At 57.4% G+C, this 25,836-nt stretch overlaps 1 protein-coding gene across 2 annotated transcripts; it reads left to right on the top strand.

Annotated features, from left to right (window-relative positions):
- Positions 1-1,566: 1,566 nt before the first annotated feature.
- Positions 1,567-25,125, top strand: TRAF2 (TNF receptor associated factor 2; the record flags this gene model as incomplete). 2 transcript variants are annotated; one of them, XM_080709277.1, is made up of 10 exons in its annotated part: positions 1,567-1,754; positions 2,595-2,673; positions 2,943-3,041; positions 9,579-9,740; positions 11,198-11,269; positions 16,297-16,371; positions 20,571-20,876; positions 21,221-21,392; positions 24,081-24,229; positions 24,907-25,125. In XM_080709277.1, the coding sequence occupies 10 exons, from the start codon at positions 1,567-1,569 to the stop codon at positions 25,123-25,125; spliced, it is 1,521 nt and encodes a 506-aa protein (XP_080565403.1). The 2 variants fall into 2 exon arrangements, with proteins under 2 accessions (XP_080565403.1, XP_080565402.1); XM_080709276.1 differs by having other exon boundaries at positions 1,567-1,763; positions 2,559-2,673.
- Positions 25,126-25,836: the final 711 nt, after the last annotated feature.

Genomic DNA, 25,836 nt, shown 5'->3' with positions numbered 1-25,836 from the left:
ACGGGGCTGGGGGGGGGGGGGCGAGGCGGCAGGAGGAATGGCCGCTGGGCACGGAGTGATAGACTGACACCTTGGTGCTGCCTGCCGAGGCCCCACTATTGGCAGGTGGCAGGGCTCTGCAGGCCACATGCTGGGATAGAGGGGTGCGGAGGCCGGTGCCTCGAGGCCACGCCCTGCCCTGTGTGGCCATCTCGGCCGGGAGGCTTGATGCTATGCACTCGTGTTGGCGGGAAGGCTCTGTTCTCCAGCCAGGATTCATGCCATCAAGAAGCCTGTGGAGGCAGGACGACTGCAGGTTCAAGGCCAGCCTCAGCGACTTAGCGAGGCCCTCCACTACTGAGTGAGATGCTGTTTCAAAATAAAAATAAAGCCAGGCGTGGTGGCGCACGCTTGTAATCCCCGCGCTTAGGAGGCGGAGACAGGAGGATCGCGCAGGTTCGAAGCCAGCCGCGCTGGCTTAAGAGGCCCTGTTTCCAAAAATAAAAAGGTCTGGGAATGTAGCCCAAGGTAGAAGGGCTTCCAGGAACCCCAGCACCACACACACACACAAAAATAATAAAAATAAAATAAGCCGGGTGTGGTGGCGCACGCTTGTAATCCCTGCACTTGGGAGGCTGAGACAGGAGGATTGCACAGGTTTGAAGCCAGCCTCAGCTACTTAGTGAGGCTCTCAGCAACTTAGACCCTATTTCCAAATAAAGTATAAAATAGGTCTGGGAGTATAGCCCAGAGATAGAAAAGCCCCTGGGTTCCACCCCCAGTACCACCCCCCCCCAAAAAAAATAGGCTGGGTGGCTGGGCGTGGTGGCGCACGCTTGTAATCCCAGCATTCGGGAGGCAGAGACCAGAGGATCGCAGTTCGTGGACAGCCTCAGCTACTTAGGAAGGCCCTTTGCAACTCAGTGAGACCCTGTTTCAAAAATAAGACTGAAAAATAAGCTGGGCGTGGTGGCGCATGCTTGTAATCCCAGCATTTGGGAGGCTGAGACCTGGAGGATCACGGTTCGCGGACAGCCTCAGCTACTTAGTGAGGCCCTCTGCAACTCAGTGAGACCCAACCGGGTCAAAATAAAGGATAAAAAATAGGGCAGGGGGTGTAGCTCAGAGGTCAAATGCCCCTGGGTTCCATCCCCAGACCCGCAACAAAAAAAAAAAAGAAAAAAGACTGAAAAATAGGGTTGGGGGTATAGTTCGGAGGTACAGTGCTCCTGGGGTTCCATCCCCAGGACCACAAAAAATAAGCTGGGGTGCAGTTTAGAGGTAGAACGCCCCTGGGCCCAAGCTCCAGTACCGTGCACACACGACCCGCATTGCTGTCTGTGCATGGCAGCATGTGGCCATCGCCTTGCTGGTCCACAGGCCCTGTGTTTGTAGCTGGAGCTTGGGCTCGCCTGTCCCGAGGCTCCTCTGAGCTGAAGTCTTCTTCTTGGTCCTCTGTCATAGATCACCCCGCCGTTGGCACGCCCATTGCCTTCATTTTCCCTCCAGAGGGTTACTCTGCATTTGAGTGTGACACGGTCCTTATTCTTCCTCAGGGTTTCGTGACGTGTGCAGATTACAGTGCTCATGGCTACAGCCAGCGTGACCCCCCCTGGCTCACTAGACCTGCTACAGCCCGGCTTCTCCAAGACCCTCCTGGGGACCAAGCTGGAAGCCAAGTACCTGTGCTCTGCCTGCAGAAACATCCTCCGGAGGCCCTTCCAGGCCCAGTGTGGCCATCGCTACTGCTCATTCTGTCTGACCAGCATCCTCAGGTGCGCACGGCCGGACCGCCGCCGCCTGTGGTGGGGTGCAGGTGTTTGACTTGTGCTATCCAATGTGGTGGCTCCCATTATCCATCCTGTCTGGATTCCAGAAGCTTAGTGCAAACCAAGAGATTAAAGTTAATCACTTAAAAATGGTGATCACAAAGCTGGGTGTGTTGGCGCACACTTGTAATCCTAGCATTTGGGAGGCTGAGACAGGAGGATTGTGGTTTGAGGACAGCCTCAGCTACTACTTAGTAAGGCCCTTTGTAATTCAGTGAGACCCTGTTTCAAAATAAAGAATAACAAATAGGGCTGGAGTTGTAGCTTGGAAATAGAATGCCCCTGGGTTCTATCTCCAGTACTGCCGAATGAATGAATGAATGAATGAATGAACGAACGAACGAACGTGTATGCTTCGGGCTGCCTGTTGCTCTTGGTGTCAGTACTGTGAGCACTGGAGAATGACGGGCTCCAGGCTCCCTGGATTGCTCTGGGTGTGCGGGCTCGCTGCTCCGCCCCGCCCCACTCCCAGTGGTGGCTGCCTGGGGCTGCGAGGGCGAGCCGTGCCGTGTCTGGAGCACACACCTTTGGGTGTCCCCTTTGCAGAGAGCAAGTGCCTTGTGCACAGAGGAGTAATCAGCCTCGGGCCAGGCCTTGCATGCCCCTCGGGTTGGAACCTTCTCACTTGTTGGCGGTCTTATTTACTGAACAGTTGACCTGTGCCTCCCACTTCACCGAGGTGAGGACGTTTAGGAGTGCGGCGCGGCGTGGCTGTTGGCGCTGCACGGCACTCGGCTCCTCCTCGCGCAGCGTTCTCAGTAGTTTGTTTTCCTCCGTCCCCACCAGCTCCGGGCCGCAGAACTGCGCTGCCTGTGTTCACGAGGGCATATATGAAGAAGGCATTTCTATTTTAGAAACCAGTTCGGTAAGTACAGTGCCTTGAAGGTAAAATTGCTGGGCAGAAGTTGATTGGGCATTAACCCCAGTGGCAGAATGAGACTTTAGAAGCCAGATTTGCCCTGGGCAGGGGCAGCGTCCGGGCTGCAGAGGTTGGCGTGCAGCGGCAGCTGGTCCTGGTCCTCAGGCACCCGCTGTTCCTCAGGGCCCGGAGCTGTGGGCCTTGGCTCACAGCTTGACCACCAGCAGGGGTCAGTGGGTGCTGCAGGGCTCACCTGGGCTCTTCCCCCTTTCCAGGCTTTCCCTGATAACGCCGCCCGCAGGGAGGTGGAGAGCCTGCCAGCCGTCTGTCCCAGCGATGGGTGTACCTGGAAGGGGACCCTGAAGGAGTATGAGGTACAAGGGCAGGCTGTGCCAGGGACCTGGAGTGGTCTGGTGGCTGGCGCTCCGCGGGCCAGGCTGCTCCTCCCCAGGCTAGTTCTAACCCCGCAGTGCTCCACCCCTGCTGGGATTGGAGCCCCCGTGAGTACGAGGAGGTGTAACTGCTCCTTAGGAAATCCATTAGAAACCCAAATTGAGCTGGGCGTGGCGCCACACGCCTGGAATCCCAGCACTTGGGAGGCTGAGACAGGAGGATCGCACAGGTTCGAAGCCAGCCTCAGCTACTTAGTGAGGCTCTCAGCAACTCAGTGAGACCGTTTCCAAATAAAATAGAAAATAGGTCTGGGAGTGTAACCCGGAGATAGAAAGCCCCTGAGTTCCATCCCCAGTACCCCCCCCACACACACACACACAAAACAAAACCCAAATTGAGCTGAGCGTGGTGGTGCACACTTGTAATCCCAGCACTATAAATTGGGAGGCTGAGACAGGCAGATTGCAGGTCTGAAGCCAGTCTCGGCAACTGAGCAAGACCGTACTTCCAAATCAAAAGTGAAATAGGGCTGGGTGTGGTGGCACACACTTGTAATCTCCGCACTTGGGAGGCTGTCAGCTAATTAGTGAGGCTCTCAGTAACTTAGTGAGAACCTGTTTCCAAATAACATATAAAATAGGTCTGAAGCCGGGCGTGGTGGCGCACGCTTGAAACCCCAGCATTCGGGAGGCTGAGACCGGAGGATTGTGGTTCGCGGACAGCCTCAGCTACTTAGTGAGGCCCTCTGCAACTTAGTGAGACCCTGTTTCAGAATAAAAAATAAGAATTAGGGCAGGAGATGTAGCTTGGAAATCAAATGCCCCTTGGTTCCATCCCCAGATCCGCAAAAAAAAAAAAAAAAAAAAAAGTCTGGGAGTATAGCCCCGAGGTAGAAAGCCCCTGGGTTCCACCCCCAGTACCACCAAAAAAAAAAAAGGACTTGTGGGTAGAGCTTGGAGGTCAAATGCCCCTGGGCTCAACCCCCAACACCACAGAAAGAGAGAGACCTGATTGTGCCGGCACAGGCCTGCAGAAGGGAGCAGCAGGGGCGTTCCCTCTCTGCCTTGGTTCCTCCGTCTCCACAGTTGGGCGCTGTCCCCTGTGGTGGGGTGAGGGGTAGAGATCCAGTGTGTGAAGCCCTAGTGCCGTGCTAGCTTTGTTTGCCTCGGCGGCTGATTTCTAGTCACGGAGGTCATATTTGGCTTCGGAAACTACAGCATCTGAGCTCGGTGGGGCTTTGTGCCCCGTGTCTGCGAAGGTTTCTTGTGGATTGCATCGACACTGAAATGGGCGCGCTCTTCCTGTGGTCCCAGACGGCGTCGGCTAGTGGCAAGCGGCAGCGGTGCCTGGCCGGGTGCGCTTCGCCTGAGCAGGAGAGGTGGGCTGCATCGGGGTCGCGGCTCAGTGGCCCTCACGCCGCTTTAGCCTCCGCAGCTGGATCTGCAGTGTGGAAGTGAGACGGGCCGGAGCCGGCCGGGCGTCCCGGCCACCGTCGCTCAATCTTTCCCATCTAAATGCCTTCCCCAAAAGATTTTTTTGGTACTAGGGATGGAACCCAGGGCATTCTACCTCTGAGCCACAACCCCAGCTCTATGTTTTAGTCTTTTTATTTTTTGAAACAGAGTCCCACTGAGTTGCGAAGGGCCTCGCTAAGTAGCTGAGGCTGTCCGCGAACCCCCATCCTCTGGTCTCAGCCTCCCGAGTGCTGGGATTACAATCGTGCGCCACCACGCCCGGCTCTTCAAAAAAAAATTTATATGTTTGAGTTGGGAGTGTTGGTGTACACCTGTAATACCATTGCTTGGGAGGCAAAGACAGGAGGGTTGCAAGTTTGAGGGCAGCCTCACCAACTTAGTGAGATCCTGTTTCAAAGAATAAGAGCAGCTGGGGGTGTAGCTTACTGGTAGAGTGCCCCTACTGAGTTTAATCCCCAGTATCCATCCCCCCCCCCACACACACAAATTAATATGTTCAGTAGTCTTGTCCAGAAATATTCACAGAGTAGCACTGTTCACAGTGCCAAAAGGTACAAGCATCCTAAATGTCCGTTGACAGATGACAGACAGACAACAGGAGATCCCAGTACCGTGGGATATATACTACCCAGCCTTCAGGAAGGAGACTGTGACGCCTGCCGTGACAGGACAGAAGTTAGTGACGTCGTCTGAGTTGAGGAAGCCAGTCAGAGGACTCCATTCGGGTCAGGTCCCTAGAGTCACCATGTCCGTGAACCAGGCAGTAGACCGGGGTGGGGTGGCGTGGGGGCTGTGGTGGTTTGGTGGGAGCAAGGCAGTACATTGGAAGTTCACTGTGGGGAGGCACCTCCATGCAGCCTCCCCAGCCCCGGGCAGTTGGCTCAGAACGCTGGCTTTCCCGCGTGCAGGGAGCTCCCAGCGCAGGGCTGCAGGGTCAGGGCCCACGGAGACGTCTTGGTGGCGGACCCTGGAGGAAGTGGGATCCTGGTTCTTGGCGGGTTCGCCATGTGTGCCTGGCTATACGTCCTATGGGGTTTTGTTTGGGGTACTGGGCATTGAGCCCAGGGGCATTCTACCTCTGAGCTATACCCCCAGCCCTGTCACTTTTTATTTTGAAATAGTTGACCTAAGTTGCTGAGGGTCCCTGTAAATTGCTGAGGATGGCCACACACTTGCAGTTCTATTGTCTTAGCTTCCCAAGGACTAGGATTCCCAGTGAGAGTGAGTGTGTGCCACCGCCCAGCTCCCTCATTCATTCATTCGTTTGTTATTTTGTTGCTGGGGCTCAGATCCAGGGCCTTGTGGTGCTAAGCAGTACTGCCCACTGAGCCACCCCATCCCTCCCTCCTGTTTCTTGATCAACTCTAGTTTGGGCTCTGAGCTCGGTTTTGCCAGGAGAGCAGCTCTGGCTGCACCGTCCTTCCTGGCATGGTTGAGGCCAGTCACAGGGGCTGCGTGCTTCCCCAGAGTAAAGCCATTGCCCGGGGCTGTGTGTGTGGAGATGGCCCGCTAGGTGATGCGAGGCCGGTCTCCTGAGCGGGTGGTGCTGGGAGGTTTGGGGTCAGTGTGTGTGGCAGCAGTTGCGATGCTGTGTGCCTTGGTGCCCAGGGCGTGTTGGGGCTTTGTGTGAAACAGCACCCCAGGCTCTGCGGGTTCTGGGGTCCTCTAGTCTCTGCCACCTCCAGGCCTGTGGCTGGCGGGGAAGGTGAGCCGCAGTGTGGGCCTGTGCGGAAGCTAGGGCCTGCAGCCAGGCCGGCCGGCGCCTCGCGGCCCGGGGCTCTGGGGCTGCGGAAAGTCCCTGGCTGCCCTTTGAACGGGCTGGAAAGTCCCTGAGAGGAGCTGGTTGGGTCGTGTGGGCGGGGCGGCCCTGGCTGCTCCCGGTGGCGGGCTGGGCCATCTCCTGGAGCCTCCGCGCCTGTCACCCGTGTGCGGGGCGGTCGGTGCCACCTCTGCAGCCTCGCCGCCTCTCCTTCCCCCAGCCCACCTCTGCTTGCTTGGCGCTTGTTGGCTGTTAACGTGAAATCCAGCACTGAGGCTAAAGGCTCTTTTTTCTTGGTAGTCTGAATTCTTTGGAAAACTTGGGAAATAGAGAAAAATCCCACTTAGCCTTTGGCTGTTTGCCCTTTGTGGTGCCACCTTGCCTCTTCTGACTGGAAAGGCCTCAAAAGCCCGGCCGGTGGGGGGCTGCGGGGTGTGTGAGTGTGTGCGCACGCGTCACTGTGAACCATGCCAGCAAGTGAGACTAATGCACCAACAAAAGTATCAGAAGAGTCAAAATAAGTTTGCAATTTGCAAAACAAAATACAATTTTATTACTGGAAGGCAAGTCTTTATCTTTAAACTTACAGCCCTTGATAAGGGAAGTACTCAAACGCTAATGAAGTGGCTTAGTGGGTGATTTTCACATGTGAACCAATTAGAAACCAAAACTGGTTCGTATTTGGTTTTAAAATCGGTTTTCATTTTGTTCTTTTTTCATGATGTAGTTTTCCTTAGATTTACTAAATGATATATAATTATTATATCCAATTTCAATTATGAACATATTCAAGACTGTCAGATGACTAACAGGTAACTAAGCTTATTGTAGAAAAGAAGGAACAATTACGTAATCCCATTGTCCTCTTGCAGTTCTATAGATAAAGGAACCTATTGAGATAATTAAGAGAAAACTTGCTCAAAGCCGGGCACGGTGGTGCACACACGTAACCCTCGTACTTGGGAGACGGAGACAGGAGGACGACAGCTTCCCGCCAGCCTCAGCACTGAGGGCCCTCAGGGCTGGGTGTTGGTCAGAGGGAGAATGCTCTGGGCTCAGTCCCTAGTCTCTGTCTGTCTGTCTGTGTGTCTGTGTGTCTGTCTCTGCGGTCTCCTCTCCCATGTCTCTTGCTCTCTCCAGTCTCCCACTCCAAGAGCCTGTAGTACAGTGGGCGCTGCAGCCAGCTCCCAGGGCGGCAGGGCGGAGAACAGGCGGGCACGGGGCACGCGGCACGGGGGGCGCTCCAGGCAGCACGTGGGCAAAGGCATCGCCTTGGAGAGGAGGCAGCTGTGGCCGGCGTGCTGGTCCCCTGTGCGTCCCCACCTGTGAGGCCCCGACACCCCGGCTGCAGCTTGCCTGTGCCCAGCCCTGTCCCCTGTCTCTGAGAGCACCGCAGCTGCTGCCCCTGAGACAGTGGCCTCCCGGGCCTGAGCGAGGGCCTTCCCCAGGGCGTCCAGGCGGCTCTGCCAGCCGCACAGGACTGCCTCTCGTGGCCTCTTCCACGTCAGTCTCCCCTCACCTGGCAGCAGTGCAGGCTCCACCATGCGAGGCCCCGAGTGCTGGACCTGAGGAGAAGGGTGGCCAGGGGCTGGGCAGGGAGGAGGCGGTGCTCACTGGAGCCTGTCCCCTGAGAAGGGGAGGGGTCTGTGAGTGGACGGTGGTGGCTACTGTGCTCCTCTGGCCCCGGGCTCAGCGCCATGGTGCCCTTAGGATGGCCAGGATGCCCCAATGCCAGGAAGGCGCCTCCAAGGTGATGTTTTTGGCCTGCGTGCCGCCGAGGCGCACTGCTCTGAGGCGGCATCGGCATCGGTGCTGCTCTCGGCCTCCTGTGGCTGGGTCTTGGCTGCAGCCTGCCGGGCTTCTCTCTGTTCTCACCAGCACACCCTGCTGGCTTTGCTGCAGCCCACTCGGCCCCCCAGGCACAACCAGGATCCCGCCCACCTCTGGCGCCACCTCCCGGGCCCACTCTAGGCCTGTTACTGCAGTGGCTTCCTCAGCCCCTCATCCTGTGTGCAGGTGACAGCGCGGCTTGACAGCTCTCCATCTGGCCTCTACGAGGGTAGTCCTAACGTCTGAAGTCCTGCTCCGGGGCCTTGGCCTGGCTCTCCTTGGGGCCCTCTGCAGGCCTCCTGCTGGGCCCTATCGAGCGCACCTGCGGCCCTCCCCGTCTCGGATCTCTGGGCGATGCAGTCCGGTGTTCATGGTCCACCAACTCGGGCTCATTGTGCTCATGTTCTTGCAGGCTTGTGGGAGGCTCTCAGTGTGCTGGGAGCACGCGGGCCCTTTGTTGTTCGCCCTCTGTCTGGCCCCTGGCCCGTTTCCTCACACCGGCAGTCTCTTCAGAGGTACATCTGTGCACTTAGAACAGCCCGTGCCAGCCACTGCTGCCATCCCAGTACTCAGGAGGCTGAGCCAGGAAGAGCACAGGTTCAAGGTTCACCTCAGCAACTTAGCAAAACCTTGTTTCAAAATAAAAAGTAAGGCCAGGGACGGTGGAACATACCTATAATCCCAGCATTCTGGAGGCTGAGATAGGAGGATCGGTTTGAGAGCAGCCTTAGAAACCTACTGTGGCCTGGTTACAAAGGGAGATGAGACAGGCTGTGGCGGGGGTGGCTCTGGGCGTCTCCACAGCACACACACACAGGAGACCCGCGTGGCAGCCTCTGCCCCGCCGGCGCTTGGTGAGGAGCGGGGCTGCTTCTTTTTTTTTTTTTTTTTTTTTTTTTTGGTGGTACTGGGGTTCCTGGAAGCCCTTCTACCTCCGGGCTACACTCCCAGACCTATTTTTACATTTTCATTTTGGAAACAGGGTCTCCTAAGCCAGCGCGTGGGGCTGGCTTCGAACCTGCGCGATCCTCCTGTCTCCGCCTCCCAAGCGCGGGGATTACAAGCGTGCGCCACCACGCCCGGCTGCGGGGCTGCTTCTGACTGCTCGTGTCTCCGGTGGAGCACGCCTTCTCTAGTTCTTCTGTGCCCACGGTCCCAGTGAAGGGGCGTTTGTGGGCATAGCGGGGCCTGGCCTGCGCTCAGGCCCTGGAGCTCAGCTGTCCAGAGGGGCAGGGCTGGGGGCCTAGGGCCACTGTCCACCCAGAGACCAGCTTCATGGCGCGCCCCTCGGCTCAGTCTACAGGGAAGGCTCCGTGGCCCTGGTGTGTGGTTGTGGGCATGGGGCGGGCAGGCGCTGGCCCCGGCCTGCCTGTGTACTGCGGAGCCCAGGAGCTGGCGGGACCTGCGGGAGGGCGGGAGGTCTGCGCTCTGCTCATGCCTCCTTGTGCCACCAGAGCTGCCACGAAGGGCTCTGCCCGTTCCTGCTGGTCGAGTGTCCCGCGTGCAGAGGCCTGGTCCGCCTGGGCGAGAAGGAGCGCCACGCTGAGCAGGAGTGCCCCGAGAGGAGCCTGAGCTGCCGCCACTGCCAGTTACCCTGCGCCCGCGCCGACCTGGAGGTGCGTGGGGGCTTTCACTCCTTCTGCCGCCTCCTGGCCTCAGCCTTTTTGGAAGCCATGAGGCGAGGTGGAGGGCTCCTGGTGGAACTGGGCCTGGAGGGGATGCCAGTGTGGGGCGTCCAGGCACGCAGGCCCCGGACCCTGGAGTGAGCAGGAGCATGGCTGGCGCCTGCCAGCCCAGAGAGCTCAGGATGTGCTTCCGAGGTGCACAGAGCTGCAGCACACTGTTACACCGTCAGCTATGGAGACGGGCTTTCAGCTCCAGAGAACTTAGTTCTCATAGCTGGGAGGTGGAAGGGGAAGCGGAAGGGGCTGGGCTCACCCCTTCGAGGTGCACCCCAAGCAGCCTGTGGGTCTCCCCAGACCCACCTGGAAGGTTCCATTCTCCACTCGTAACCTGCATAGCCTTCATAGGTGCTTTCAACACAGGGTCCTGCGGGAGGCACTTGCGCAGACCACATCTAAAACTCAGCAGTGGCCAGGTGTGTGGTGCACACTTGTGATCCCAGCACTTGAGAGGCTGAGACAGAAGGGTCGTGGTTTGAGTCCAGCCTCAGCTACTTAGTGAGGCCCTCTGCAAGTCTGAGACCCTGTTCCAAAATAAAGGATGAAACAATAGGCCTGGGGGTGTAGATGGGAAGTAGAATGCCCCTGGGTTCCATCCCAATACCACAAAAAGATAAATAAATAAAATGAAACTCAGCAGTAGCCTGGCAGGGTGGTGCACACTTGTAATCCCAGTGCTTGAGAGACAGAGACGGGAGGATTGTGGATTCCTGGACAGCCTCAGCTACTTAGGACCTCCATGACTTAGTGAGATGCTTTCAAAATAAAGAATAAATCCCAGTACTTGAGAGGCTGAGACAGGAGGTTGGCAGGTTCGCAGCCAGCCTCAGCTACTTAGGCTCTTTGCAACTCGGTGAGACCCTGTTTTCCAATAAAGAGTAAAAAGTAGGGCTGTGGATGTAGCTCAGAGGTACAGTGCCCCCGGGTTCCATCCCCAGCACTGCAAAAACAAAACAACTCCTCCGCAGTGACTCGTCACTGCTGTCCTGCCTGCACTCCTCTAGAGGCGGCCCTCACGTTGGCTTATTGGAGTCAGGGTCCAGCTGAGCTCTCCTGAGATGCTTCCTGCTCGATGGGCGGTTCTTAGGACTCCCGCCCAGGCATTTGCACATCAGGTCTCCTGGAGGCTCTGCCCCAGCCCGGGACTAAGCGGGCCTCAGCCTCCTGGCTCACTCGCTGCCCTGGCACAGCTGTGCTGGCCCTTCCTGCCTGTGCAGGGGCCTGCGCCTCCCCGTGCTGAGCCAGCAGAGCAGGGATGAGGGGTGGGGGGCTGCAGGTGCTGCCCAGTGTCGGGGCTCTCAGCAAAGTGTGAAGAAGCCCGGCGTGCCCGGCCCTGCCTTGTGCCGTGTGGGTGCTGCCCTCTCCTAACACTGCAGACTGTCTCTTCACAGGCGCACCACGAGGCCTGCCCCAAGTTCCCCTTGACCTGCGATGTCTGTGGCAAGAAGATCCCTCGGAAGAAGGTGAGGCAGTCTTGCCCCTAAGGACTGTGGGTGCAGCCTGGAGGCGTGGTATGGGGTGGCTCATGGCCTTGTGCCCAGGGGGACGGCGACAGAAAGCTTCCCTGTCACGGCCTACAGGAAGGGCACGGCCACCTGGGCTGGCCAGGGCTTCACCCTCCCTCAGAAATCATTACTTCTGGGCAAGTCACTCTTTTTACTCTTTCCCTGAGCTTCGGGAATGAACCCAGGGCCTCATGTATGCTAGGCAAATGTTCTACCAACGGGCTCTATCTAGCCCAGCTCACATCTTAATTATTCTGAAAATTAAACATTAAAGCTTTTTTAAAATTTGCGGTACTAGGGATGGAACCGAGGCATTCTACTTCCGAGTTACACCCCCAGCCCTATTTTTTAGTCATATATATATTTTGGTGGTACTGGGGTTCCTGGAAACCCTTCTACTTTCGGGCTACACTCCTAGACCTATTTTTATCCTTTTTAATTTGGAAACAGGGTCTCTTCAGCCAGCGCAGCTGGCTTCGAATCTGCGCGAGCCTTCTGTCTCCCCTTCCCAAGTGTGGGGATCACAAGTGTGCGCCACTACGCCCAGCCAGTCCTTTTTATGTTTGAAACAGTTTCACTGAGTTGTGAAGGGCTTAAGTAGCTGAGGCTGTCTGAGAACCACGATCCTCCTGTCTCTGCTCCCCGAATGCCCGGCATAAAGTTTTCATTACTTTATGTACTGGGTACAGTGATATACGCCTATAATCTCAATATTTAAGAGGCTAAGATAGGAAAATCACAGGTTGGAAAAGGCCGGCCTCAGCAACTTAGCCAGACCCTCAGCATCTTAGTGATACCCTATTTCTTTTCTTTTTTTCTTTTACTGTGGTCCTGGGGGTGGAACCCAGGGTCTTTTCTACCTCTGGGCTATAATCCCAGACCTATTTTATACTTTATGTGGAAACTAGGTCTCACTAGGTTGCTGAGAGGCGCACTAAGTAGCTGAGGCTGGCTTCGAACCTGTATGATCCTCCTGTCTCAGCCTCCCAAGTGCTGGGATTACAAGCGTGTGCCACCACGCCCGGCTGAGATCCTATTTCAAAATAAAAAATAAGTATCCGGGAAGCTGGGCATGGTGGTGCATGCCTGTAATCTCAGCACTTGGGAAGCTGAGACAGGACTGGACTGGAGGCTTGTGGCCAGGCTCAGCAACTTGTGAAGCCCTTTACAACTTAGTGAGACCTGTTTAAAAAAAAAAAATAGGGCTGGGGGTAGAGCTCAGAGATAGAATGCCCCTGGGTTCAATACACAGTACCACCAATAAATAAATAAAAGCCAGGCAGGCATGGTGGCATATGTCTATAATCCCAGCACTTGGGAGGCTGAAACAGGACTGCACTGAAGACTTGTGGCCAGCCTCAGCAACCTCATGAAGCCCTCCACAACTTAGTGAGACCCGTTTTTTTGTTTTTTGTTTTTTTTTCTGTGGCACCCAGAGGCTTTTCTACCTCCGGCCTATACTCCCAGACCTATTTTATACTTTATTTGGAAACAGGGTCTTATTAAGTTCCTGAGAGCCTCACTAAGTAGCTGAGGCTGGCTTCGAACCTGTGCGATCCTCCTGTCTCAGCCTGACAAGCGCGGGGAATACAAGCACAAGCGTGTTCCACCATGCCCAGCTGAGACTCTGTTTTTTTTTTTTTTTTTTTTTTTTTTTTTTTTTGGGTGGTACTGGAGGTGGAACCCAGAGGCTTTCTACCTCCGGGCTATACTCCCAGACCTTTTTTATATTTTATTTGGAAACAGGGTCTCACTAAGTTGCTGAGAGCCTCACTAAGTAGCTGAGACTGGCTTCGAACCCGTGCGATCCTCCTGTCTCAGCCTCCCAAGCGCGGGGATTACAAGCGTGTGCCACCATGCCCGGCTCTGAGACTGTTTTAAAATAAAAAAATAGAGCCGGGGGTGGTGGTACACGCTTGTAATCTGAGCATTCAGGAGACTGAGACTGGAGGATCATGGTTTGTGGACAGCCTCAGCTATTTAGTGGGGCCCTTCACAACTTAGTGAGACCCTGTTTCAAAATAAAGAATAAAAAATAGGGCAGGGGGTGTAGCTCAAAGGTAGAATGCCCCTGGGGTCCATCCCCAGATCTGCAAAAAAAAAAAAAAAATAGTGCTGAGGTTGGTTTTAGCTCAGAAGTAGAAAGTCCCTGGGTTCAACCCACAGTACCAAAAACACATACACAAAAACAGCTGCGGGTGTAGCTCAGAGGTAGGATCCAAAAAAAAAAAAAGGTTGTCATTACCTCCCAGGGGCTGGTGGGAAATGGTGGTATTGAGCTGGTGTGTGTGCGTGCGTGCGTGCGTGCGTGCGTGTGTGTGTGTGTGTGTGTGTGTGTTGAATCCAGGGGTATTCTTCCTCTGAGCTATATCCCAATCCTTATTTATTTACTTTTTGTTTTGAAACAGTCTCACTGGTTTGCTGAGAGTCTGTATTCCTGAGGCTGGTCTGAAGCCTGCAGTCCTCTTTTGTCAGCCTCCAAAGTACTAGGATTCCAGGTGTGCCCCACGTGCACCACCACGCCTGGCCTTGAGCTTGCTATTTGCAGCAAGATACTTGGGCGTGGAGAGGGATCCTCTAGCCTGCCATGATAACAAAAGTGTGAGCGTGTGGAGACCAGGGCACTTCACAGCCTCTCTGAGGAGGACCCTCATCCCAGGGAGAGCCGGGGGGGTGCCTGCAGTGGACCCTCGCGCAACCGCGGTGGCACTGGAGTCGCGGTGTGTGCCTGGTGGCAGCACGGGGCTGCAGGCTGCGCGCCCGCCTGCTCACATGGGCCTTCGGCCTGTGCCTGCCGGCCCTTCTCGCCGTGTCCGTTGAAGTACAGGTCATGGCCCAAGTCCTGACCGGGTGCGGCTGTGATGGGGTCTTCCCACTCCATCCAGCAGCCCCCCGTGTCTCCCCGTGGCTTTGGCTGCGGCCTTCAAGGTTTCACTTGCCCTTTGCAGGTCAGAACTGGCGTGGGAGCTGGCAGTGAGGCTCAGACTCCCCCTCGAGGCTGCCCAGTGGGTGGCTGTGCAGCCCTACCCCACCTGGTGTGGTTGCTCCTGAGCGGCCAGGACCGGCCCTTTGGCTGTGCTTTCATGATGGAGGACGGCCGCCCAGTGCCCCGTGGGTCTGCTGGGCACTTCCTCCCTCTGTTATTTTTATTTTTGTGGTACTGGGGATGGAACCCAGGGGCATCCTACCTCTGACCTACACCCCCAGCCCTATGTTTTATTCTTTATTTTTGAAACAGGGTCTCACTGAGTTGCAAATAACCTCACTAAGTAGCTGAGGCCGTCCATGAACCGTGATCCTCCTGTCTCAGCCTCCAAAATGCTGGGATTACAAGCGTGCACCACCATGTCTGGTTCTTTTTAATTTTTATTTTATTTTTGCAGTACTAGGAATTGAACCCAGCGACATTCTACCTCCAAGCTATACCCCCAGCACTATTTTTTATTCTTTATTTTGAAACAGTCTCACTAAATTGCAGAGGGCCTCACTAAGTAGCTATATAGGGCTGTGAACCTGTGATCCTCCTGTCTTAGCCTCCCAAGTACTGAGGTTTCAAGTGTGCACCACCACGCCTGGCCTCAGTCTTTTTTATTTATTTATTTTATTTTGAATGGTCTTGCTAAGTTACTGAGGCCAGTCTTGAACCTGTATTCAAGCTTCCTGTCTCAGCATCCTTTGTACTGGGATTACAAGTGTGCACCACCAACACCCTGCTTTCTCCTTCTTTTAAAATTTTCTGTTTGTAACCGGGTGTGCACTCCTGTAATCCCAGTTCCTGGCAGGCTGAGATCTTACTGAGAGTGGCGGCTCCGGTACCATGTTGAGCTCAGTGGGAGTGAGTCTCTCTGTGTCATGTCACTCACTTGTACGGGTCATTCACTTGCCTCAGATCTCTTTCAAGATGAGGGTTTTGTCTTGTTGGCCTGACTTTTCTTAGATTGTATGACAGTTACAACCCGAAGCTGAGCTTGCTGGGTCTACTAGAGCAGTCTCCTTGTCCCCACCGCAGCCCCGTCTCTCGTGGTGCCTTTCTTCTTGACGGGCTCGGGCCTGGTCATCGCCTGCTGGCCAGTGCAGCTGGAGGCAGAAGGCGACCACTGGGCCTCTGTCCGTGGTGATGTATCTGCCACTGGTGCCGACGGCGGGTGATGGCAAGCCACGGCTCTCGGGTGGGACTGGCCCTCTGTCCACACGCCCTGCTCTGGGGCAGCTGGCTGGACTTGGCCTGGCCCCGGCCCTGTAGCCGCGCAGAGGTGCCTGAAGCTGAGTGTGTCCTGCTCGCACGTCCTCCTTAAAAGTACAGCGTGACGGCCGGGGGCGCTTGCTCTGTGTGGAGAGAACGTGCTTTCCTACGGTGTTCCCGTGCCAGGCCCGCGTCTCCTCTGCAGAGTGCTCTGGTCCCGGCAACCTTGGTCTCGTGGCTCTTCACCCCGCCTGGCTGCCGGCTGCACGCTGGCCAGCTGGCTCCAGCCCTCACCTGCTGGTGCTAGTAGACACTGGGTTCCTGTGGGCCCGGCTTTCCTCATGTACTCTGGGTGGCGCGGCCTCCTTGTGGACACAAACTGGGCTCTGCACAGGCCCCCAGGCGCTCTTGCCGCCTCAGCTTGTAGTGTGCACACGGCGTGGAGATAGACCAAGTTTTAGTGTGTCCGAGAATCAGGAGCAGCTGAGGGTGGTGGCGCATGCCTGTAATCCTAGTGGCGGGGAGGCTGAGTTGGAGGACTGCGGACTGCACTTAGCAGGGTAGCTAGACTTGGCCACCTAGCCGATACCGCTTCGGCAACAAAGCCTTTAGGGCTGACGGAGCGGCTCAGGTCGAATGCCCCGGGCGCCCTCCCAGTACCGTACACAGTGAAAACAACAGGGGCCGGGTGGGGAGGGCTGGCAGTGACTGTGCCAGTCGGTAGTTTCTTGGTCGGGGCGAGGCGGTGGTGGGCAGGACTGAGGAATGGCGGCCCCTGTGACTTTACCCCTCTCCCCTCCAGTTTCAGGACCACGTGAGGTTGTGTGGCAAGCGCCAGGCTCTCTGCAGATTCCACGCCGTTGGCTGCCCTGACACTGTGAGTCTGAGGGTCGGCGGTGAGTGCCTGGGTGGTCTGTCCTTCATCCTGGACATGGTCTTCCCTTCGCCTCCACACAGCTCCTCCAGCCCCGGCCACGAGCCTCGCGGTGGTAGTGCTCAGCACGTGTCCGCCCGGCACGCGCCTCCCTGGGTGTTGGGGACATGCTCACTTACTGTGGCTGGCTCTCCTCACCCGGAGGAGAGAGGAGTGCGCAGGACCCAGGGCCTCCCGCTCAGGCACGCTCAGGTCCAGGCCGTGGGAGGCCGGCTCCTGGCGGCCCGTGGCTCCTCTGGCTGTCCCGCCTCCCTGTCCTCACCTCGCACTGGACGCAGCCCTGGCTCCTCAGCGCCTCCGTGGCTGCTGCCTGCTCCAGCCTGTTGCCGCGGCAGCCAGGTGGGGGCACGTCCTTGCTCCTGGCCCCGCCTCTCTGCGTGCCCTGGCTGGTGACTCGTCCCCGTGGCCTCTGACCTCCCTCCTGGTCACTGGCCTGGCTTTGACTGCAGCTCGTTTCCCAGGCCTGACCTACAGACTCTGGGCCCCTCGTGGACCCAGCTGCACTCACACTCCTTCCGTTTCATTCTCACCCTGAGGCCCTGGCTCTGCCTGGCTTTCTCTTCCCTCTTCCTCTGTACACTGGGAGCCCTTGAAGTCCAGACTGCTGAGTGGCCTCATGGCGTGCCTGCACAGGAGATAGCCTGGGCACGTGCGTGACGGGAGGCTGGGGACAGGCGGCCTGCCAGCCGAGGCCGCCGGTGCTGGACTGTGGAGCTTCCTTCACAGGGCTCACGGTGGGCACTGGAGACTGAGCTTGCCTGGCGACCCATTACGGAACCCGCGGCGGCGGCTTCTGTGTCTTCTGTGATGGTGAAGGATGGTGGCCGGCTCCCTGCCGGGTGCTTTTAGAAGCCACCACCTGCACCTGCGCCGGCCAGCACCACTGCTGCCCAGCCTGTCTCTGGCCTCTTACGTGGTCACCATACGCAGACCCAGTAGTGAGTCAAGGGCCTCTAGCTCAGGGCAGACGTGGCACGGAGTTGAAGACCCGGATGGCCCCGCTGGCCAGGTGCTGAGGGGCACCTCCCCCACGCCTGGGCCCACACCCATGCCCGGAGGGACGGCAGTGCTGTCTCCTCAACGAGGCACATTGTGGGCTCCGTTCTTTTTGACTTTTTAATATTTAAAAAAATTTTTATTGAGCCGGGCGTGGTGGCACATGCTTGTAGTTCCCGCGCTTGGGAGGCGGAGATAGGAGGATCTTGCAGGTTCGAAGCCAGTCGCGCTGGCTTAAGAGACCCTGTTTCCAAAAATAAAATAGGTCTGGGGGTGTAGCCCAGAGGCAGAAGGGCTTCCAGGAACCCCAGTACCAAAAAATAAAAAAAAATTTATTGGTGCATTTAGTCATACATCTTAATGGAGTTTAAGATGACAGAACCACACACACAGCTCGCCTCCAGCCTCCCCGTCTTCCCCTTCTCTCCTCTAGTCTCCAGTCTCTCCGTCCTCCCCTTCTCTCCCCCAGCCTCCCCAGTCCTCCCCTTCTCTCCCCCAGCCTCCTTGTCCTTCCCTTCTCCAGCCTCCTCGTCCTCCCCTTCTCTCCTCCAGCCTCCCCCGTCCTCCCCTTCTCTCCTCCAGTTTCCAGCCTCCCCGTCCTCCCCTTCTCTCCTCCAGCCTCCCCGTCCTCCCCTTCTCTCCTCCAGCCTCCCCGTCCTCCCCTTCTCTCCCCCAGCCTCCCCGTCCTCCCCTTCTCTCCCCCAGCCTCCCCGTCCTCCCCTTCTCTCCTCCAGCCTCCCCGTCCTCCCCTTCTCTCCCCCAGCCTCCCCGTCCTCCCCTTCTCTCCTCCAGCCCCTCCATCGTCCTCCCCTTCTCTCCCCCAGCCTCCCCCGTTCTCCCCTTCTCTCCCCCAGCCTCCCCAGTCCTCCCCTTCTCTCCCCCAGCCTCTCTGTCTTCCCCTTCTCTCCTCCAGCCCCTCCGTCATCCTCCCCTTCTCTCCCCCAGCCTCCCCGTCCTCCCCTTCTCTCCTCCAGCCTCCCCGTCCTCCCCTTCTCTCCCCCAGCCTCCCCGTCCTCCCCTTCTCTCCTCCAGCCCCTCCATCGTCCTCCCCTTCTCTCCCCCAGCCTCCCCCGTTCTCCCCTTCTCTCCCCCAGCCTCCCCGTCCTCCCCTTCTCTCCTCCAGCCCCTCCATCGTCCTCCCCTTCTCTCCCCCAGCCTCCCCCGTTCTCCCCTTCTCTCCCCCAGCCTCCCCGTCCTCCCCTTCTCTCCCCCAGCCTCTCTGTCTTCCCCTTCTCTCCTCCAGCCCCTCCGTCATCCTCCCCTTCTCTCCCCCAGCCTCCCCGTCCTCCCCTTCTCTCCTCCAGCCTCCCCAGTCCTCCCCTTCTCTCCCCCAGCCTCCCCGTCCTCCCCTTCTCTCCCCCAGCCTCCCCAGTCCTCCCCTTCTCTCCCCCAGCCTCTCTGTCTTCCCCTTCTCTCCTTCAGCCCCTCCATCGTCCTCCCCTTCTCTCCTCCAGCCTCCCCGTCCTCCCCTTCTCTCCTCCAGCCTCCCCGTCCTCCCCTTCTCTCCTCCAGCCTCCCCGTCCTCCCCTTCTCTCCCCCAGCCTCCCCATTCTCCCCTTCTCTCCCCCAGCCTCCCCAGTCCTCCCCTTCTCTCCCCCAGCCTCTCTGTCTTCCCCTTCTCTCCTTCAGCCCCTCCATCGTCCTCCCCTTCTCTCCTCCAGCCTCCCCGTCCTCCCCTTCTCTCCCCCAGCCTCCCCATTCTCCCCTTCTCTCCTCCAGCCTCCCCGTCCTCCCCTTCTCTCCCCCAGCCTCCCCATTCTCCCCTTCTCTCCCCCAGCCTCCCCGTCCTCCCCTTCTCTCCTCCAGCCCCTCCCCCGTCCTCCCCTTCTCTCCCCCAGCCTCCCCAGTCCTCCCCTTCTCTCCCCCAGCCTCCCCAGTCCTCCCCTTCTCTCCCCCAGCCTCCCCGTCCTCCCCTTCTCTCCCCCAGCCTCCCCGTCCTCCCCTTCTCTCCTCCAGCCCCTCCGTCGTCCTCCCCTTCTCTCCCCCAGCCTCCCCGTCCTCCCCTTCTCTCCTCCAGCCTCCCCGTCCTCCCCTTCTCTCCCCCAGCCTTGCCCAGTCCCACCTCGTTCCCTCCCTCCGTCTGCCTCATGTTTAGTTCAGTGAGTGGCAGCTTGTAGACACCCGTGTACATCAGGGACTCTCCCTGTCCTCCATCCCGTAGTGAGGCCGTCTCATTCTCGTCCGTGGTCTCCTTCTTCATCTGGACTTCCTCCTGTGCCTCTTTCTCCCTGGCTTCCACATGTAATGGAGGGCGTCTGACTTTCCTTTCTATGCTTGACTAACTCACTCAGCATAGTGTTGTCCAGTTCCACCCATTCCCTGTAAGTTATGTAAATTCTTTATGGCTGAGTAAAATTCCATTGTGTACATATCCCCTAGTTTTGTAACCCACTTGTCTGTTGATGGCTATGAATACAGATACACATGCATTAGCTTGGTAGTTTGGTTTCCTTTCTTTTGGGTAGATACCCAGAAGTGGTATTGCTGGATCACATGGCAGGTTCATTCCCATTCTTCTGAGGATCTTCCATACTGTTTTCCCAAGTGTACTTTATTTATTTATTTATTGCAATACTGGGGATTGAACCCAGGACATTCTACCTCTCAGCTACATCCCCGGCCTTCTTTTATTTTTTTTTTATTTTGAAACAGAATCTTGGTAAGTTCCTGAGGGCCTGGCTATTTTGCTGGGGCTGGCCTCCAACATGCACTCCTGTCTCAGCCTTCAATGTACTGGGATTACAGGCAGGTAACTAGTTTTAAGTTTTTCCCTTTTTATTTATTTGTTCTGTGCTGAGTTGTAATCTTGTTAGGCTGCACAGGCTGGCCTGGACCTCCTGGGTTCAAGCATCCATCTGCCTCAGCTGCCTGAGTGCTGGTACTACAGGTGTGCGTGCGCCACCGTGCCCAGCAAAGTAGGTCATTTCAGTTTTGTAATTTTGAATCGTACCTGACATTTGGACAGTGACAGATTAGTGACCCACAGACGAGAAAGGATACAAGTGCAGAGTCCAGACGCTGCCTCCTGGGCGTGCCTGCATCCGGCGGCCCTCTGTCCTCACCACAGCAACGCCCACCGTGCTGCAGCTCTCCTGGCCAGCGCTGCGTGGACGCCATGCCAGGAGCTTCCCGCCCTGTGTCTGCAGGTGGAGGCGGAGGAGCTGCAGGAGCACGAGGCCCAGCGGCTGCGGGAACACCTGGCCCTGCTGCTCAGCTCCCTCCTGGAGGTCCAAAGCCTTCTGAAGGCCCAGACCGTCCCGGAGGGCCAGAGCCAGGAGGGGCCGGAGCTGCTGCAGCGGTGCCAGACCCTGGAGCAGAAGACAGCCACCTTTGAGAACATTGTCTGCGTCCTGAACCGGGAAGTGGAGAGGGTGGCCGTGACTGCTGAGGCCTGCAGCCGGCAGCACCGGCTGGACCAGGACAAGATCGAGGCCCTGAGTAATAAGGTTCGTGTGCAGCGGGTCTAGTGGTTCCCAGAACTTTGGAGCCGGCAGCAGAGGACCCTGCACAGCTCTGCCTGGGCCACGGCTCCTGCAATTCTCAGTTCTTGAGGGCTCTCCTGGGAGCCGCTTCCCACTGGTCTGGGAGGGTGGCCTCGGCAGTGCCAATTGCCCAGTACATACGGCTCTGGGCATACAGGCCCAGGCCCTCACTGTGGACTTGGACCTGCACCTCATGCCCAGAGGACACAGACAAGAGGAGCCGAGCCCAGGGCACTGGCAGCACCTGGGGAGGGCTGGGCTCTGGCGGTCACTGCCCTCGGTGAGAGGGTGTGGTCTCGGCCCTGCAGGTACAGCAGCTGGAGAGGACCATTGGCCTCAAGGACCTGGCTATGGCCGACCTGGAGCAGAAGGTGCTGGAGCTGGAGTCGGCCACCTACGACGGGGTCTTTATCTGGAAGATCTCAGATTTTGCCAGGAAGCGCCAGGAAGCGGTGGCCGGCCGCACCCCTGCCATCTTCTCCCCAGGTGCCTTTGCAGAGCGAGCGCCCGAGTCCTCTCCCCCAGCCATGTGGGAGGGTGTCCGCAGCAGGGCAGGGCACGTCCCAGCCAGCACCAGCCGCGTCCACACCTCCCTGAGGGCTTTGTAGGCAACATGGCTCCTCGGATGGGAGTTGGGCATAGGGAGCTGTTGGTGCCAGGCTGGCTACTCGCACATGCGTGACGGAGGACGGGCCAGCACAGCAAGGGGCTCGGTGCCGGGCCGAGCTGGTGGACCCCGAGGTTCAGGTTCCAGCCCCTGCTGCTAGCCAGGGGTGTGAGGGCGCTTCCCCTCCCCCTTCAACCCACCTACAGGCAGGACAGCACTGGCTCTCCTATGGAGAGTGCTGTCCAGGGCAGGGAGGGGTCCCCCAGTGGCCACTGCGGTTTGTTTCTGTGATGGGCCTTCTGCCTGGATCGTGCTTCTCCACGTGCTGCGGGACCCGCCCTCTGGGCACTTCCGAGCCCTCACCACCCTGTCCTGTCCCGCAGGCCTCTGTAGCCACGGTGGCACTGCGCGTCAGCCTCGTCCCTGGCAAGCTCGTTTGCTTGGCTTACTGTCGATGCCTTTGAGTACTCTGTTTTCGTGTGTACTTGGGAACCTGCTGCTGTAGCCGTAGGCTTGGGGATCGAGGTCCCTGCCCGAGTCAGGGCACCCCAGGCACTGCTGGCCCTGCCCTGAGGCGGGCCAGGCACCTCCACCATCCTGTGGCATCTCACAGCAAGCCCAGAGATGAACACAGCCACTGTGTGTCTTCTCTGAGTTGAAGTTAGAAACTCGAGGGGATGCTCTCGGGCGGCCTGTCGGGCACTGCGGGCTGTGGATGCGGCTCCTCTTAGCAGGCCCTCTGCAGGTGGGCTCGTTCTGCGGTGGAGCCTGATGATCCTGGGTGAAGGGCCAGCGTCTCAGGGCTTCTGTGGGGCACGCGGCCCCCAGGCTCCGGCTTGCATAGAGCACAGAGTGGGCTCCCAGGCTGCGCAGCCTGCAGCAGAGGCATGCTCCTGTGGGTCAGCAGGAGGACGGACATTGCTGTTCATCTGGCCTGAGCTGTCAGGATTCTCCAGGGACGGACCAGCTGGGTGCTGTGTTAGTGCTTCTTTAAGAAGAAAGGTTTAAGCCAGATGTGGTGGTGCATGCCTGTAATCTCAGTATTTGGAGGGCTGAGACAAGAGGATCACAAGTTTGAGGCCAGTCTTAGCAACTTAGTGAGACCCTGTTTCAAAATAAAAAAGAAGTGGGGTATGGTGGTGCATGCTTGTAATCCCAGCATTTGGTTAGGTAGAGATCGGAGGATCGCAGTTCACGGACAGCCTCAGCTACTGAGCAAAGCCCTTTGCAACTCAGTGAGACCCTGTTTCAAAATAAAGAATAGAAGATAGGACTGGTGGTGTAGGTCAGAGGTAGAATGCCCCTGGGTTCCATCCCTAGTACCGCAAAATTAAATAAATAAATAAATAAATAAATAAATAGTAGCTTGGAGGTAGAATACCCCTGGGTTCAATCTGTAGTACCAAAATAAAAATAATAAAGCTGGGCGTGATGGCGCACGCTTGTAATCCCAGCATTTGAGAAGCTGAGACTGGAGGATCGTGGTTCGCGGACAACCTCAGCTACTTAGTGAGGCCCTCTGCAACTTAGTGAGACCTGTTTTCAAAATAAAGAATAAAAAATAGGGCAGGAGCTGTAGCTCGGAGGTCAAATGTCCCTGCATTCCATCCCCAGACCCGCAAAAAAAAAAAAAAAAAGTAATTTGTGTGGGGGGGGTACTGGAGATTGAACCCCAGGAGCATTCTACCTCTGACCTACACCACCAGTCCTATATTTTATTCTTTCTTTATTTTTATTTATTCTTTTTTTTGCAGGTCTGGGGATGGAACCCAGGGGCATTCAACCTCTGAGCCATAGCCCCTGCCCTATTTCTTATTCTTTATTTTGAAACAGGGTCTCACTGAGTTGCAGAGGACCTCACTAAGTAGCTGAGGCTGTCCGCAAACCGCGATCCTCCTGTCTCAGCCTCCTGAATGCTGGGATTACAATCGTGCGCCACCACGCCTGGCTTTTATTCTTTATTTTGAAACAGGGTCTGACTAAGCTGCAGAGGGTTCATGGCCAGCCTTACCTATGTGGTGAGGCCTTCTGCAACTGAAGAAGACCTTGTTTCAAAATAAAGAATAAAAAAATAGGGCTGGGATGTAGCTCAGAGGTAGAATGCCCCTGGGTTCCATCACCAGTACCCCTTCCACAAAAGTAATAATAATAATTACTATTTCTTTTTTTTTTTTTTTTTTTTTTTTGGTGGCACTGGGGTTCCTGGAAACCTTTCTTCCTCCGGGCTACACTCCCAGACCTATTTTATACTTTTTTTAAATTTGGAAACAGGGTCTCTTAAGCCAGCGCAGCTGCCTTCCAACCTGCGTGATCCTCCTGTCTCTGCCTCCCAAGCACGGGGATTACAAGCGTGCGCCACCACGCCCGGTGCAATGATTACTATTTCTAATCATTACTTTAAAAAAAAGAAAGAATGTGTTTTCTTACCAACTAACTGTATAGTTTGAGAAAGAAAGCAAGCAAGCTTCCTACTGTGCCCTGGGAGTTAACGTTTCCTCGTATGAGTGTCTCTGAAGGAGGGCTGCGGGGTCACAGAGCTGCGCCCTCACCGGCCCTCTCCCCTCCAGCCTTCTACACGAGCAGGTATGGCTACAAGATGTGTCTGCGAGTCTACCTGAATGGCGACGGCACCGGGCGGGGAACACACCTGTCTCTCTTCTTTGTGGTCATGAAAGGTCCCAACGATGCTCTCCTGCGGTGGCCCTTCAACCAGAAGGTATGGGGCCTGTCCTCGGGCTGGGAGCACCCGGGCCAGGTGTCCAGTGTCAGGCCGCGTGCGGTGGGCACGGTGGGCGCTGCGGTGGCGCACTCGCCTTCAGGTCTGTTTCTTGCTGGCTAAGTGCTGGTCTAGACCTAGGCAGCTGGCTTCCTGACCCCCAGGACCAGGGTTTGAAACCCTCCTGGAGAGTGTACTTCAAAGCAAGGGTCCACGTTGGTTGCAGAATGAGGGTGGTCCGAGGCGGAATGAGGGTGGTCATTTCCTCTGGACCCCAGCAGTCAGTGGAGGGCAAAAGTGCCCACCTCGGGGCGGCGCGCTCACCTCTGGCAGGGCGTCCTTGTCAGAAGTGCCCACCTCGGGGCGGCGCGCTCACCTCTGGCAGGGCGTCCTTGTCAGAAGTGCCCACCTCGGGGCGACGCGCTCACCTCTGGCAGGGCATCCTTGTCAGAAGCTGCACGTGGTGACGTTCATGCAGCGGCACCACACTCGGGCCTGAGGTCCCAGGCATCAGTGGACACCGGGCTCAACACAGCACATTCCCAGACGTGGCTGCTGCTGCGGGACGTGTGCTGTTGTGCCCCTGCCAGGGTCTCCGGGGAGCCAGAGAGTGGCGGGCTGTGTGGGCCTCGGGAGCTCACTGGTGCCTGGTCCTGCCCTGGGCTGCCTTCTCTCAGGTGACGTTGATGCTGCTGGACCAGAACAATCGGGAGCATGTGATTGACGCCTTCAGGCCTGACGTGACCTCGTCCTCCTTCCAGAGGCCAGTTAGCGACATGAACATTGCCAGTGGCTGCCCCCTCTTCTGCCCCGTGTCCAAGATGGAGGCCAGGAACTCCTACGTTCGAGACGACGCCATCTTTATCAAAGCCATTGTGGACCTAACGGGGCTGTAGCTGCCCTGCTGCACAACTGCTCAGGGAGGAGCCGCTCTCCTGGCCTAGGGCCTGTGCGGGCAGGCAGGCTGGGTGCAGCTCCGGGAGGCTCAGCCACCAGCTGCCCACCAGCACGAGGAGAAGGAGCTGTGAGAGGGCGGGCAGGGGCCAGAGCCGCCCTGCTGCCCAGCAGAAGTGCCTCCGCTGTCTATGGTGAAGGCAGAGGCCTGGGCAGCGCAGTGGAGTGTGCTGGGTGGCCTGCTGCCCCGTGGACCGTGGGAAGGAGGCGGGCCACCCCTGGAGGGAAGGGCCACTTTGATGTTGCGGGTGCCGGCCATCAGCGCCCAGCCCTGTGGAGGCCTGGCGCAGCGCTCAGATTTGTGGCAAGGGTGTGCGACTAGATCCAGCCCGCCGGTGACGTCAGCCTGGCACTGACAACCCTCTAGAGCCGCCTGCCCGCTCCCTCCATGGCTTCTCTGACTGCCATCTCTGTTCTGTGTGCCCTGCAGACTCCCCAGGCTCCTGGTCTGGTGGTTTCTGGACTGAGCGGTTGCAGGGGCGTGGATGCAGGGGCCCGGGCAGAGCCACACCCCCAGGCACACTGGCGTTTTTATCAGTTAGTGGGAGGGAACCTGACCTTCCCCCTTTGTGCCTGGAGTTTTAAGAAGCCACACAGTAGAAAGGCAGTGAGGACAGACGCCGCGGCTGGCCACCTGCCGGGGGCAGCCCAGC

Source organism: Muscardinus avellanarius (genome assembly GCF_963383645.1).
Source record: "Muscardinus avellanarius genome assembly, chromosome: 13".
NCBI lineage: Eukaryota > Metazoa > Chordata > Mammalia > Rodentia > Gliridae > Muscardinus > Muscardinus avellanarius.
Note: the sequence above shows the minus strand (reverse complement) of the source record. Positions and strands in the feature narration are given on the sequence as shown.